This window comes from Giraffa tippelskirchi, chromosome 8 (genome assembly GCF_054371585.1).
Source record: "Giraffa tippelskirchi isolate mGirTip1 chromosome 8, T2T-mGirTip1v1.2.pri, whole genome shotgun sequence".
NCBI classification, from domain to species: Eukaryota; Metazoa; Chordata; class Mammalia; order Artiodactyla; family Giraffidae; genus Giraffa; species Giraffa tippelskirchi.
Window position 1 is genome coordinate 117,750,249 of NC_137282.1, and position 13,897 is coordinate 117,764,145.

A 13,897-nucleotide genomic window follows, 5' to 3' on the forward strand; every position below is an offset into this window, starting at 1 on the left:
GTCCGTGCCCTTTTGTGTAGTTAGACAAAAGATCATAGTGTATGATACTTATTTCATAAGACCATATACTTATTTCATTTAACAGCCTCCAAAAGGAGAATATTCCTTATCAGTTCACATAGATTCACCTTCTTCTTTTCAATGGCCTCATCCTATTATTAAATACATTTATATGGATGTGTCTTCTTAAATTTAATCAGTCTCCTTTCCAGTTTTCCCATGGGAAAGCAGCAAGCACACAAAAGAGGAAAGATGCAAATACTGCTCCAGTACTACTACATCCTAAGTGCTGAGTCATGGGAAATGAGGATTAGAAAATCGTTTCCCACTAACAATTTCCAACAAAACAAAATGAAAAAGGGAGGTGTTATTTATATTTCTTTATTGCTCATGGAGAGCAAAAGTGTTTCGATTCTGCTGTGCTCTTGTGTACAACTGTGATGAAGCCTCACGTAGAGAGAGATGCTTAGGTGATTCTGAGAGAGCTGTACAACCAGCTCATTCTGAGATTTTAAACATTAAGCCTTGGAATTGTATTTGAAGCAAACAGCTCAGCAGCATTTTTTCTGAAGTGATTTAGTACAACATTTTCCCATAAATAGAGGTCTGTATTCACTTAAATTTAGGAAATCATGCACGTCGTATCCACCCCCCTTGAGTATGTGTGGCATGTGTTCATATATCATAGTTTTGGGAAAAATTTTGCGGTAAATAAACCTATTGAACATTATTGAAAACAATGTTTTCCAGATTACTCAATCACTGCTCTCTTTCCAGCCTATCACTTATTAATATCTCATGATGCAAGTGTAGCTTCAGATTGTCTTAAAATTATATGTCCCGATGGAGTCTGTGTCTTAAATTCAGTGCAGGAATCAGTGAACATTTTCTATAAAGAGCCAAATAATAAATATCTTAGGTTTTGCCAGTCAAACAGTCTGTATTGCCAATCCTCAGACCTGGCACGTAACACAAAAGCAGCCATAAACAAGGCTGAACGAGTGACCGTGACTGTATTCCAATAAATCTTTAGTTATGGACACACGTTGGATTTTACGTCGTTTTTACATGACACAAAATATTATCCTTCTTTTTTCTCCCCACCCATTTAGAACTATGATAATCATTCTTAGCAGGTAGGCTGTGCAGAAATAGGTGGGCGGGATTTGACCTGTAGGCCAGAGGAGGACACCCTGTGATTTAGTGGATAAAGAATCAGGATAAGAAATCCATGCTTTATTCAGTCAGATTGGGCAATAGCTGTGATAGTTTCAAGAAAATTCAGAAATTTTGTGTGTTGTTATATATTAAAATGTTGTATGTTGTTTAGTTGCTCAGTTGTGTCCAACTCTTTGGGACCCCATGAACTGTAGCCTGCCAAGGCTCCTCTGTTCATGGAATTCTCTAGGCAAGAATACTGGAGTGGGTTGCCATTTCCTCCTCCAGGGGCTCTTCCTGGACCAGGAATTGAACCTGTGTCTCCCGCAATGGCAGGCAGATTCTTTACCACTGAGCCAGCAGGGAAGCTAAATAAAAAATAATATTAAAGCTTCATCTACCCTGCAGAAGGAGAAGGAAATGGCAACCCACTCCAGAATTCTTGCCTGGAGAATCCAATCCCATGGACAGAGGAGCCTGGTGGTCTACAGTCCATGGAGTCGCAAGAGTTGGACACAACGTAGTGACTAAACCACCACCGCCGCTCTGCAGAAAGCATTTGTTATCCTACAGTTTTGCTCCTAAATAGCAAGACATTTTAATAAAACACTGCCTGTTAAGACAGGGTAAGCTCCAAAAAGATTTCTTGAATAAATACTGGTGAACATCTCCATGTTATAAAAGAACTCAGAGTAGAAATTATCTCTACATGATTTATTATGACCAAATCTTACAGAAAACCTTTTAATGATGATATGCAAAGGTCAGAGCACAGAATTTGAATTAAATAAAATAGGTGCACAAGTTCACTGTGTCTCTGGTGAAAGCTGCTTTCTGTTGCTGATGAGGTTGGAACGTTTGTCCACGACACATGTTCAGGCACCAACAAAAGGACAGCCTCTGAAACATATTGACTCCCCTCTGAGTGAAGTCACTTTTTCCTTCATAGAACGCTTGGCACTCCCCCTTTGTGATCTCTTTGGACTAATGGCCCGTGTCCTCCCCTGCTCCGACCCCTGAGGCTCCCCGGTTGCCTGCAGGTTCTTTCCGGAGCCCGGGTCCACCTGCAGCGCCGCGTGTGAGCCAGGCGTTCAGGTGCGAGAGGTGAAGTGCCGCGCGCTCCTGACCTTCACGCAAACTGAGACCGAGCTGCCGGAGGAAGAGAGTGAGGGCCCCTGGCTGCCCACAGAGCGGCCCTGCCTCCTGCAGCCCTGTGACGAGAGCCCCGCTGCCCAAGAGCTGGCCGCCTCCCTGCAGGAGCAGGACAGTGAGACGACCTACCGACTGGGAATACGCTGGCTTCACCCCCTGCACCGCCACCTGTTTGGGAGGTATTTGATCTTTTACTTAAGGGACAGCTGTGTCTGGCGTTGCTGATGGTTTGAGAAATAGCAGTACTAAATCGGTAAAGCCTCATCTACAAACTGCAGAAGTCCAAAGGAGGAGAAGTCATCTGAATAGTTGAAAACTGTGCCTTTTCTTTCTTTCAGTTTTCATCATCATTATTTTAGAAAGATAAAGAACAGTGGGACTAGATCCTGTGTTCCTAAGCATTTGCCTAACTGAGATGGTTATAGAGGTCACCGATTGATAGAGAATAAATAGGAAAATGCAAGAAATGATTAGTTGAGGTAGTATTGTGCATAAGTCAGAATTATAGAATGAAGTAGCCTGGGACTACCTTATCTGATTCTCTTGGTCAGAAGTTATCCTCAGAAAATAGTTTAGGTTCATACCTGCACATTGAACCAGAAAGCAGTATGGAGCAAACTGATCACCATGATTTATGTGTGTGTACATGTGTGTACACACAGCCAGGGACCCTGATAGGACTAGGAAGTGATCATATTGTCAGGTGGCCCCCTTGGGGTGGAAATTAGCCCCAGGGTGCTTCAAGCATTCCAGGATCCAAAAGGGAGTGAATGAGCAGAAAGAAGTCCAGATAGTCATTCTCTCTCTGCTGAAAGTAAAAGGACAGAAATAATCAGTGGGAAACCAAGATCCTCTACTGACATGCAGGGGACTCCTCTCTCAGGAATCCAGGCCCCTGACATCCTCTCACCGACTCCTGACTGTGCCTTCCAGCCAGCTGTCGTGGCTGAAGTTGGGGGCTAGAAATGCTCTAACCAGACTTCCCTGGTGGTCCAGTCATTAAAACCATGCACTTCCACTGCAGAGGGCCTGGGTTCCAGGTCAGGGAACTATGATCCTACATGCCCTGTGGCATGGTCAAAGGAAAAGGAAAAACAAGAAAGAAATGCTCCGACTTCAGTGCCAGCCAGTGGTGGGAAAGCTAAGGAAGCTGCTGCCTTAGGAGGCAGCTGGCTCAACAGCCTGCTCCACTCCTCCTGGCAGCCCTGCGCCCTTTACTAGGCACTCCCCATCAGGTCCTGAGAGCTCGTGTACCAGTCATTGTGCCCTGGCCTCCTCCCTAGGCAGGTGGAGTGCATTCTCCGTTCTTGCCATCCAGTCGCTGTGACTTGAGGTATCTGTCTTGCTCTTTCCTGTGTAGTTCAACCTGTAAATCCACCTATCCTGGACACCAGCCCATCAGTAAACCCAGGTGAAATGGCGTGTGCTTTACCTCTATGTAAAAAAAAGCAAAATGGCTGTCTGAGGAGGCCTTACAAATTGCTGTGAAAAGAAGAGAAGCGAAAAGCAAAAGAGAAAAGGAAAGATATACCCATCTGAATGCAGAGTTCCAAAGAATAGCAAAGAGAGATAAGAAAGCTTTCCTCAGCGATCAGTGCAAAGAAATAGAGGAAAACAACAGATGGGAAAGACTAGAGATCTCTTCAAGAAAATTAGAGATACCAAGGGAACATTTCATGCAAAGATGGGCTCGATAAAGGACAGAAATGGTATGGACCTAACAGAAGCAGAAGATATTAAGAAGAGGTGGCAAGAATACACAGAAGAACTGTACAAAAAAGATCTTCACGACCCAGATAATCACGATGGTGTGATCACTCACCTAGAGCCAGACATCCTGGAATGTGAAATCAAGTGGGCCTTAGAAAGCATCACTACGAACAAAGCTAGTGGAGGTGATGGAATTCCAGTTGAGCTATTTCAAATCCTGAAAGATGATGCTGTGAAAGTGCTGCACTCAATATGCCAGCAAATCTGGAAAACTCAGCAGTGGCCACAGGACTGGAAAAGGTCAGTTTTCATTCCAATCCCAAAGAAAGGCAAGGCCAAAGAATGCTTGGCCTACCGCACAATTGCACTCATCTCACACGCTAGTAAAGTAATGTTCAAAATTCTCCAAGCCAGGCTTCTGCAATACATGAACCGTGAACTCCCAGGTGTTTAAGCTGGTTTTAGCAAAGGCAGAGGAACCAGAGATCAAATTGCCAACATCCATTGGATCATCGAAAAAGCAAGGCAGTTCCAGAAAAACATCTATTTCTGCTTTATTGACTATGCCAAAGCCTTTGACTGTGTGGATCACAATAAACTGTGGAAAATTAGCTGGTAGAGTAGTTTGTGTTTACCTCCATGTAGGACGTAATGGCCATTTATGCAAACAAAGGAACTCAAGTAGAGAAGTATGAAATTATTGCCACTATGGGGGAAGGTCACTTTGGTAAAGTTATGTTGGCCCAGTGTGTTGGAGATGGGACCGAGGTGGCCCTTAAGGTAATGAAGAGCTCTCAAGCCATGAAGATTTTCATAAAGAAATTCGATGTATGAGGCTGCTAGACAATGAGCATGTTGTTCGACTCCTGGATGTCACTGACAAGGGAGATCCATGGTTATGGAATACGTGAACGGGGCAGACATGCACAGCTATCTGCGTGAGAAGGGCCGCGTGGCCGAGAAGGAAGCCCAATGCCTCTTCCGGCAGCTCCTTTCCGCCCTGAACCACTGCCACGAGCGGCGCATCGTGCACCAGGACCTGAAAACGTGCGACTTGCTCCTTATGCTCACCAGAATGTGAAGATTGCAGATTTTGGTTTGAGCACCAAATTCTGCCCTGGAGAGAAGCTACGTACATTCTGCGGCACCCCTGCCTTCACAGCCCCTGAGGTCTTGCAGATGTCGATGTACTTAGGCCCGCCTCTGGATGTGTGAAGCCTTGGCGTCGTCCTGTACGTCATGGTGACTGGGTCCAAACCCTTCCCAGGATGAGATTACTGGGAGACGAGCCAGAGTGTGCTCAGAGGGGACTATCTCGTGCCCGAGTACCTTTCACATGAAGTGAGAACATTAATAGCAAGCATGCTGACCCTCGACCCGAGGATCATAGCTACTATACCCCATCTTTGGCAGCATCCATGGGTGACGATGGATGAGGAGGAGCCACTTTGTGACGAGGACTCGGACGTGACTGGGCAGAAGCTTCTGGGCTCTACGTGCGCCGAAAGCCACAGGTCAGAAAGCGTGGGCTTGGACAGACCCGGGGTGGGGCCCCGCACCATCCGTGTGAAGCCCGCCCCTGTCATAATGGACTTCACCATGGATAAACCTCAGCCTCCAAGCCCTGAGCCCACCATCATACCACACTGGCTATTCGTGATGGAGCCCACCCACGAGTCAGGTGAGATCCCTGACCCTACTGTTCTCCCACCTCCCCCATCTTCCTGCTGTGACCACGGGGCCATGCCCTCCACCCATGGGCCCCCCAACACCCGCCCCACGCCTGACACCTGGGGCATTACCGATATCTTGGGCACGGGTGGCACCCGCGGTACCCGTGAGGGAACCCACGACTCCCTGAGTGTGGCCGACACCCCCCGAAGCTCCTCCCAAGCTGGGCAGTCCCACTCCCCAGCCACACCCTCTGGCCTCAGCAAGAAAAAGAGGGGCGTGGCTGGGAGAATCTGAAGGTTTATAAGAAAATATTGCTGCTGTGGACTGCCTAGCAATACTCGCACAAGCAAAGGAGGCCCAGAACAACCCATGCATGACTGACCACGGACAGTCAACCAAGACAAAAGCAGCCCTGCCGAGCCCCCGGGGACCCAGTCAGTCCAGCACCTCCACGGCCTTCAGGAGCCCAGGGCAGCTAGGAGGATGGTCTGGGGCAGCCTGAGGGACCAGAAGAGGCATCACCCTGACCCCGCTGCCGCTCCTCCGCCACGGGGTGAAACCACAGCCTGGACTCTCCCCCGGGGCATGTCCCCCTCCCCCCACAATGCCCCCTTCCATGGTGCTGGTGGAGGGGATGGTTTTCGCCAACTCCCTGTGTCTTCATAGTTTTAATAAACTTCATTTCTCCAGAAAGATGTATCTCCCTGTGTTTTGCATCCTCTCCAGTTAGAGAAGTGTGTAGTCATGTAGGACTTGCAGTTAATGAGCTAACAATTAGCATAATGATTCTCAAGAGCAACAACTCCTGAACTGCAGGGCAGAAAGGCAGAAAGAGTCTATTACTCTCCCACAGACAACACTGAACATTTTCAGAAGGGCTGAGGGGAACTTCTGATCTCTGCAGCCTGTGTTAATCATGACCAGGAGGTCTAGGATAGGATAGTAAGGCCCCTGAACCAGCTGGAGTGGGGTGTGGTCCGCTCCCTGTGGAGATGAGTTTCCTGAAAGTCCTGCAGGAGCCCGTGCTCTCCTCTCCCCTCTGGAGAGGGGCCCTGATGGGTGGGCTTTTGTTACAATATGTCTTCTTTGATGTTTTGGCCTCATGGCATGTGGGATCTTAGTTCCCTGACCAGGGATGGAACCCACATCCCTTACATTGGAAGGCAAAGTCCTAACACTGGACTGCCAGCAGAAGTCCCTTTTTCGATGTATAGCTCTCACCACAGGGACTGGATGATTATAAAACACTAGATTTGTCAACATTACCTGCTTCCCATGTTCAACGAGCCCTTGACCACAGGGATGACTGGAACAGGGTCTTCTCCCCGGAGGCCTGTCTCTGGAGATGCACACGCTCGGAGGCAATGCCTACACCGATCCATTCGTTGTTGTCGGGAAATGGGGCAAGAAGCGCGAAGGTCTCGATGATCTCCCACCCTGGGCCTCTCCAGGCCGGCCCCCTCTCGGCGCCCCACCCCCACCGCCACCCCACCCCCACCCCGCACCCCGCACCCCCCGTCGCGTTCGCTGCTCAGGGCCACGTGGCCCCGGAGGTGTCTGGCTTCGGGGCCGCCGCTGCCCGCGGCCCGCGGCGCTCTGAGCCTCCTGCGGGCCTCGGCGCGGCCCAGCCGGGGCCCTGAGCGCCCGTCCTGCCGGGCACCTGCCAGGGCGCGGTCGACCGGAGCCCGTCAGCCCCGCCCCTTCGCCCTACCCGAGGCCCCCCCTTGCCCACTCTGTGGGGCTGCCTTTCCTGCCTCCAAGGACGATAGCGTCCCCAGCCGCCTGCGATCTGAGGGTCACCCCCAGCTGGGAAGCGCTGGCTGGGAGGTCACTTGGCAGCGGCAGTGGCCCCCGGGCCCCCGCGCCCAGGGCGGTCTCCCACACTCCCAGGGAACGTCGAGGCACCCTCCACGCGGCCGTTGCGTCACATTTGCTCTGCAGGAAGGAGAGAGCTCCCGAGCCAAGGCCTGTCTGCACCGTGCTCGGCTCCTGCGGGCAGAACACCCTGGGCGCCCACCTGGAGCTCGGGCCCAGGGGCCCACACTGGCGTGTTTCGCCCGGGGAGCCCTAAAGGCGGGGCGGCCCAGCAACTGCTTGCAAAGGCCTCCCGTGGCTGTTTGCTTCCTTCTGCCAGAGCTAGCTCTGCTCCCCGCTGCGGCCTTTGGCACGCCAGGGGCGAGCCCGCCACCCCTCGCCGGGAGCCCGTGGGAGGGGCCAGGTGCCCTCGGCCAGGTGACCCCAGCGTGGCACCCGGCCCCCTCAGACGCACTCCCGCAGCCTCCTTCCCCACGGGCAGGACCGCGCTGACCTAGGAGTGTGTTTGCAAGGCTCCCAGACCGCAGGCGGACACAGGGCCCCGACTCCGGAATTGAGGCCCTGGGAGCAGGCCCGGAGGTCCGGCGTCTGAGGCGCTACACACTGGCTGCGCGCTAGAGGCCTGAAAACCCGCTCTCTGGGGCTGCCTATCCTGCCTCCAAGGACGATAGCGTCCCCAGCCGCCTGCGGCCTGAGGGTCACCCCCAAGCTGGGAAGCGCTGGCTGGGAGGTCATTTGGCAGTGGCAATGGCCCCTGGGGCCCCGCGCCCAGGGCGGGCTCCCACACTCCCAGGGAGCTTCGAGGCCAGCTGTACACGGCTTTTCCCTCACGCTTGCTCTGCAGGAGAGACCTCCCGAGCCTGGGCCTGTCTGCAGCGTGCTGGGCTCCTGCGGGCAAAACACCCTGGGCGCCCACCTGGGGCCCGGGCCTAGGGGCCCACACGGGCGTGTCTCGCCCGGGGAGCCCTAAAGGCGGGGCGGCCCAGCAACTGCTTGCAAAGGCTACCCGTGGCCGTTTGCTTCCTTCTGCCAGAGCTAGCTTGACTCCCGGCTCCAGCGTTGGGCACGGCCAGGGGTGAGGCGTCAGCCCCGCCCCTTCGGCCTACCCAGGCCCCCCCCCTTGCCCCCTTGCCCCCTCGCCCTCCCCCCCCCCCCCCCCCCGCCAAGCACAGGACCTTCCTGAGAGAGCAGACGAGCGACCGGCAGGCACACGGACAGACACACAGACCCTCGCACGCACCCACGCCCAGTGGGTTAGCCGGCCGGCGCAAGCTCCTCAGCCGGAGCCAGAGCCAGAGCACCTGTCAGAGGCCGGGGCCAGAGGAAGGGACGGGAGGCCGGCGGTCAGCAGAGACAGAGACAGAGAGAGAGGGACAGAAAGAGACAGAGACAGAAAGACAGCGAGACGGAGATGCAGACAGACGGCCAGGCGCGCGCGCACACCCAAACACGCACCGGCACACGCAGGGAGGGAGAGACAGAGAGAGGGAGACCCAGAGCGACTGGCAGAGAGACGGAAAACGGGAGGCACGCAGGGCAGAGAGGATGGCATGCGGTCCGAGACAGACACACCGGCACAGACCGTGACACCCGTCAGAGAGAGGCCGTGCCCGGAAGCAGCAGCTTCGCCAAGGGAGGGGGCGTCAGCCCCGGGCCGGGCGGGCCCCGGCTGCACGCAGTGCCCTGGGGCTGGCAGTCACCCGTGGGGAACCCAAGACTTCCTCGCAGCCGAGGTCTCAAGGGTCCCCTTCGGCTTGGCTACCTAAGGCGAGACCCGGACCCGCCCCCAGGCCAGAGGGTGGGTGTGTGAGTGAGTGTGTCGGTGGGCGAGGGTGGGGTCGGGTCGACTGGGGGTCGGGTGGATACCCGGAATGGAAGGCGGGAGGATGTGGAGGCCGGGGGTTGGGAAGCCTGTGTGGTCCTCTTGCTGTCTCTCTCTCCCTCTTTCTTCGTGGGCCTTACCTGTGGGTTTCCGGCTCTTGACCTGTCTCGGCGGCGGGGGTCTGTGTGTGTGTGTGTGTGTGTGTGTGTGTGTGTGTGTGCGCGCGTGCGTGCGTGTGTGCGTGTGTGTGTGTGTGTGAGCGCCTGCGAGGATGGGGCTGGACGTGGGGCTGGGGGTGGGGCTGGGGGTGGGGCTGGGGCTGGGCCTCCCTCCCCCCTGCCTGAGGCGTGCCAAGGCCCAGGGAGCCCCAGGCGGAGACCCCCGACCGTCGTGTGGTTTCCTGGAAGCCGAATGCGGAGGGGCTCGCAGGCCGCGCGGAGGCAAGCCAGGTCGGCAGCGGGAGTCGGGGCCCTGACCGTCCAGCCCGGGAGGGGCTGGGGCTGGGGCTGGGGCTGCGGGGGCCCAAGAGTTGGGACGGGGGCGGCGGGGGCCCAAGAGTTGGGACGCCGTGGGGGCCGGGGGCTAAAGGAGAGGGGAGGCAAAAAGCCTACAGCACCCGGTATTCCCAGGCGGTCTCCCATCCAAGTACTAACCAGGCCCGACCCTGCTTAGCTTCCGAGATCAGACGAGATCGGGCGCGTTCAGGGTGGTATGGCCGTAGACGGAGGCGGTTGCCGCCAGGCGCCCTAAGAGCCCTGCGCCGCGCCTCCCATTGGCTCTGACCCCCGGGTCAGGCCAGCCGGCCGCGGCTCTCCACGGGAGCGCGCGCTGCACTTGAGCCGCACGCCCCGCGACCGGACTCCGGCCGGCCAGGGCCGGCAGCCCGGCGGCCGGCCGATGCCGCCCCACCCCCGCACACCTCCACCCCTGGCCAGCAACCGCCTGGCCCGGCGCGGGGGCCCAGAGGGCTTCCGGGACCGCGAGCGGCCGGGCGTGCGTGCCGGGGGTGGGGTGGGGTGGGGTGGGGTGGGGTGAGGTGGGGTGGGGTCGGGGGGGGTGGAGGGCGACGGGCGCGGAGGTCTCGGCGCCCTCCCACCCTGGGCCTCTCCAGGCCGGCCCCCTCTCGGCGCCCCACCCCCACCGCCACCCCACACCCCGCACCCCGCACCCCCCGTCGCGTTCGCTGCTCAGGGCCACGTGGCCCCGGAGGTGTCTGGCTTCGGGGCCCGCCGCTGCCCGCGGCCCGCGGCGCTCTGAGCCTCCTGCGGGCCTCGGCGCGGCCCAGCCTGGGCCCTGAGCGCCCGTCCTGCCGGGCACCTGCCAGGGCGCGGTCGACCGGAGCCCGTCAGCCCCGCCCCTTCGCCCTACCCGAGGCCCCCCCTTGCCCACTCTGTGGGGCTGCCTTTCCTGCCTCCAAGGACGATAGCGTCCCCAGCCGCCTGCGATCTGAGGGTCACCCCCAGCTGGGAAGCGCTGGCTGGGAGGTCACTTGGCAGCGGCAGTGGCCCCCGGGCCCCCGCGCCCAGGGCGGTCTCCCACACTCCCAGGGAACGTCGAGGCACCCTCCACGCGGCCGTTGCGTCACATTTGCTCTGCAGGAAGGAGAGAGCTCCCGAGCCAAGGCCTGTCTGCACCGTGCTCGGCTCCTGCGGGCAGAACACCCTGGGCGCCCACCTGGAGCTCGGGCCCAGGGGCCCACACTGGCGTGTTTCGCCCGGGGAGCCCTAAAGGCGGGGCGGCCCAGCAACTGCTTGCAAAGGCCTCCCGTGGCTGTTTGCTTCCTTCTGCCAGAGCTAGCTCTGCTCCCCGCTGCGGCCTTTGGCACGCCAGGGGCGAGCCCGCCACCCCTCGCCGGGAGCCCGTGGGAGGGGCCAGGTGCCCTCGGCCAGGTGACCCCAGCGTGGCACCCGGCCCCCTCAGACGCACTCCCGCAGCCTCCTTCCCCACGGGCAGGACCGCGCTGACCTAGGAGTGTGTTTGCAAGGCTCCCAGACCGCAGGCGGACACAGGGCCCCGACTCCGGAATTGAGGCCCTGGGAGCAGGCCCGGAGGTCCGGCGTCTGAGGCGCTACACACTGGCTGCGCGCTAGAGGCCTGAAAACCCGCTCTCTGGGGCTGCCTATCCTGCCTCCAAGGACGATAGCGTCCCCAGCCGCCTGCGGCCTGAGGGTCACCCCCAAGCTGGGAAGCGCTGGCTGGGAGGTCACTTGGCAGTGGCAATGGCCCCTGGGGCCCCGCGCCCAGGGCGGGCTCCCACACTCCCAGGGAGCTTCGAGGCCAGCTGTACACGGCTTTTCCCTCACGCTTGCTCTGCAGGAGAGACCTCCCGAGCCTGGGCCTGTCTGCAGCGTGCTGGGCTCCTGCGGGCAAAACACCCTGGGCGCCCACCTGGGGCCCGGGCCTAGGGGCCCACACGGGCGTGTCTCGCCCGGGGAGCCCTAAAGGCGGGGCGGCCCAGCAACTGCTTGCAAAGGCTACCCGTGGCCGTTTGCTTCCTTCTGCCAGAGCTAGCTTGACTCCCGGCTCCAGCGTTGGGCACGGCCAGGGGTGAGGCGTCAGCCCCGCCCCTTCGGCCTACCCAGGCCCCCCCCCTTGCCCCCTTGCCCCCTCGCCCTCCCCCCCCCCCCACCCCCGCCAAGCACAGGACCTTCCTGAGAGAGCAGACGAGCGACCGGCAGGCACACGGACAGACACACAGACCCTCGCACGCACCCACGCCCAGTGGGTTAGCCGGCCGGCGCAAGCTCCTCAGCCGGAGCCAGAGCCAGAGCACCTGTCAGAGGCCGGGGCCAGAGGAAGGGACGGGAGGCCGGCGGTCAGCAGAGACAGAGACAGAGAGAGAGGGACAGAAAGAGACAGAGACAGAAAGACAGCGAGACGGAGATGCAGACAGACGGCCAGGCGCGCGCGCACACCCAAACACGCACCGGCACACGCAGGGAGGGAGAGACAGAGAGAGGGAGACCCAGAGCGACTGGCAGAGAGACGGAAAACGGGAGGCACGCAGGGCAGAGAGGATGGCATGCGGTCCGAGACAGACACACCGGCACAGACCGTGACACCCGTCAGAGAGAGGCCGTGCCCGGAAGCAGCAGCTTCGCCAAGGGAGGGGGCGTCAGCCCCGGGCCGGGCGGGCCCCGGCTGCACGCAGTGCCCTGGGGCTGGCAGTCACCCGTGGGGAACCCAAGACTTCCTCGCAGCCGAGGTCTCAAGGGTCCCCTTCGGCTTGGCTACCTAAGGCGAGACCCGGACCCGCCCCCAGGCCAGAGGGTGGGTGTGTGAGTGAGTGTGTCGGTGGGCGAGGGTGGGGTCGGGTCGACTGGGGGTCGGGTGGATACCCGGAATGGAAGGCGGGAGGATGTGGAGGCCGGGGGTTGGGAAGCCTGTGTGGTCCTCTTGCTGTCTCTCTCTCCCTCTTTCTTCGTGGGCCTTACCTGTGGGTTTCCGGCTCTTGACCTGTCTCGGCGGCGGGGGTCTGTGTGTGTGTGTGTGTGTGTGTGTGTGTGTGTGTGTGCGCGCGTGCGTGCGTGTGTGCGTGTGTGTGTGTGTGTGAGCGCCTGCGAGGATGGGGCTGGACGTGGGGCTGGGGGTGGGGCTGGGGGTGGGGCTGGGGCTGGGCCTCCCTCCCCCCTGCCTGAGGCGTGCCAAGGCCCAGGGAGCCCCAGGCGGAGACCCCCGACCGTCGTGTGGTTTCCTGGAAGCCGAATGCGGAGGGGCTCGCAGGCCGCGCGGAGGCAAGCCAGGTCGGCAGCGGGAGTCGGGGCCCTGACCGTCCAGCCCGGGAGGGGCTGGGGCTGGGGCTGGGGCTGCGGGGGCCCAAGAGTTGGGACGGGGGCGGCGGGGGCCCAAGAGTTGGGACGCCGTGGGGGCCGGGGGCTAAAGGAGAGGGGAGGCAAAAAGCCTACAGCACCCGGTATTCCCAGGCGGTCTCCCATCCAAGTACTAACCAGGCCCGACCCTGCTTAGCTTCCGAGATCAGACGAGATCGGGCGCGTTCAGGGTGGTATGGCCGTAGACGGAGGCGGTTGCCGCCAGGCGCCCTAAGAGCCCTGCGCCGCGCCTCCCATTGGCTCTGACCCCCGGGTCAGGCCAGCCGGCCGCGGCTCTCCACGGGAGCGCGCGCTGCACTTGAGCCGCACGCCCCGCGACCGGACTCCGGCCGGCCAGGGCCGGCAGCCCGGCGGCCGGCCGATGCCGCCCCACCCCCGCACACCTCCACCCCTGGCCAGCAACCGCCTGGCCCGGCGCGGGGGCCCAGAGGGCTTCCGGGACCGCGAGCGGCCGGGCGTGCGTGCCGGGGGTGGGGTGGGGTGGGGTGGGGTGGGGTGAGGTGGGGTGGGGTCGGGGGGGGTGGAGGGCGACGGGCGCGGAGGTCTCGGCGCCCTCCCACCCTGGGCCTCTCCAGGCCGGCCCCCTCTCGGCGCCCCACCCCCACCGCCACCCCACACCCCGCACCCCGCACCCCCCGTCGCGTTCGCTGCTCAGGGCCACGTGGCCCCGGAGGTGTCTGGCTTCGGGGCCCGCCGCTGCCCGCGGCCCGCGGCGCTCTGAGCCTCCTGCGGGCCT

General features: G+C 59.6%; 1 protein-coding gene and 2 non-coding genes across 50 annotated transcripts in view; 1 reads left to right on the plus strand and 2 right to left on the minus strand.

Moving 5' to 3' along the window:
• The window catches only part of LOC145518044 (ADAMTS-like protein 3), a 38,401-nt gene extending 32,014 nt beyond the window's left edge, over positions 1-6,387 (plus strand). For 18 of the 48 annotated variants that reach the window (XM_081521462.1, XM_081521460.1, XM_081521469.1 and 15 more), the window contains 2 exons: positions 2,199-2,489; positions 3,671-6,387. In XM_081521462.1, coding sequence (XP_081377588.1) covers positions 2,199-2,489; positions 3,671-3,725 — 346 coding nt within the window. In that variant the 3' untranslated portion in view covers positions 3,726-6,387. Of the gene's footprint in view, positions 1-2,107; positions 2,490-3,670 lie in introns of all 48 variants that reach the window. The other 30 variants (XR_014062545.1, XR_014062538.1, XR_014062551.1 and 27 more) reach the window with 7 other exon arrangements.
• Positions 6,388-9,935: 3,548 nt separating this feature from the next.
• LOC145519116 (5S ribosomal RNA) lies at positions 9,936-10,054 on the minus strand. Its single transcript, XR_014063543.1, has one exon. It is a non-coding gene; the product is annotated as a 5S ribosomal RNA (ribosomal RNA).
• A 3,175-nt stretch (positions 10,055-13,229) lies between these two features.
• Positions 13,230-13,348, minus strand: LOC145519208 (5S ribosomal RNA). The gene has a single exon (XR_014063631.1). It is a non-coding gene; the product is annotated as a 5S ribosomal RNA (ribosomal RNA).
• Positions 13,349-13,897: the final 549 nt, after the last annotated feature.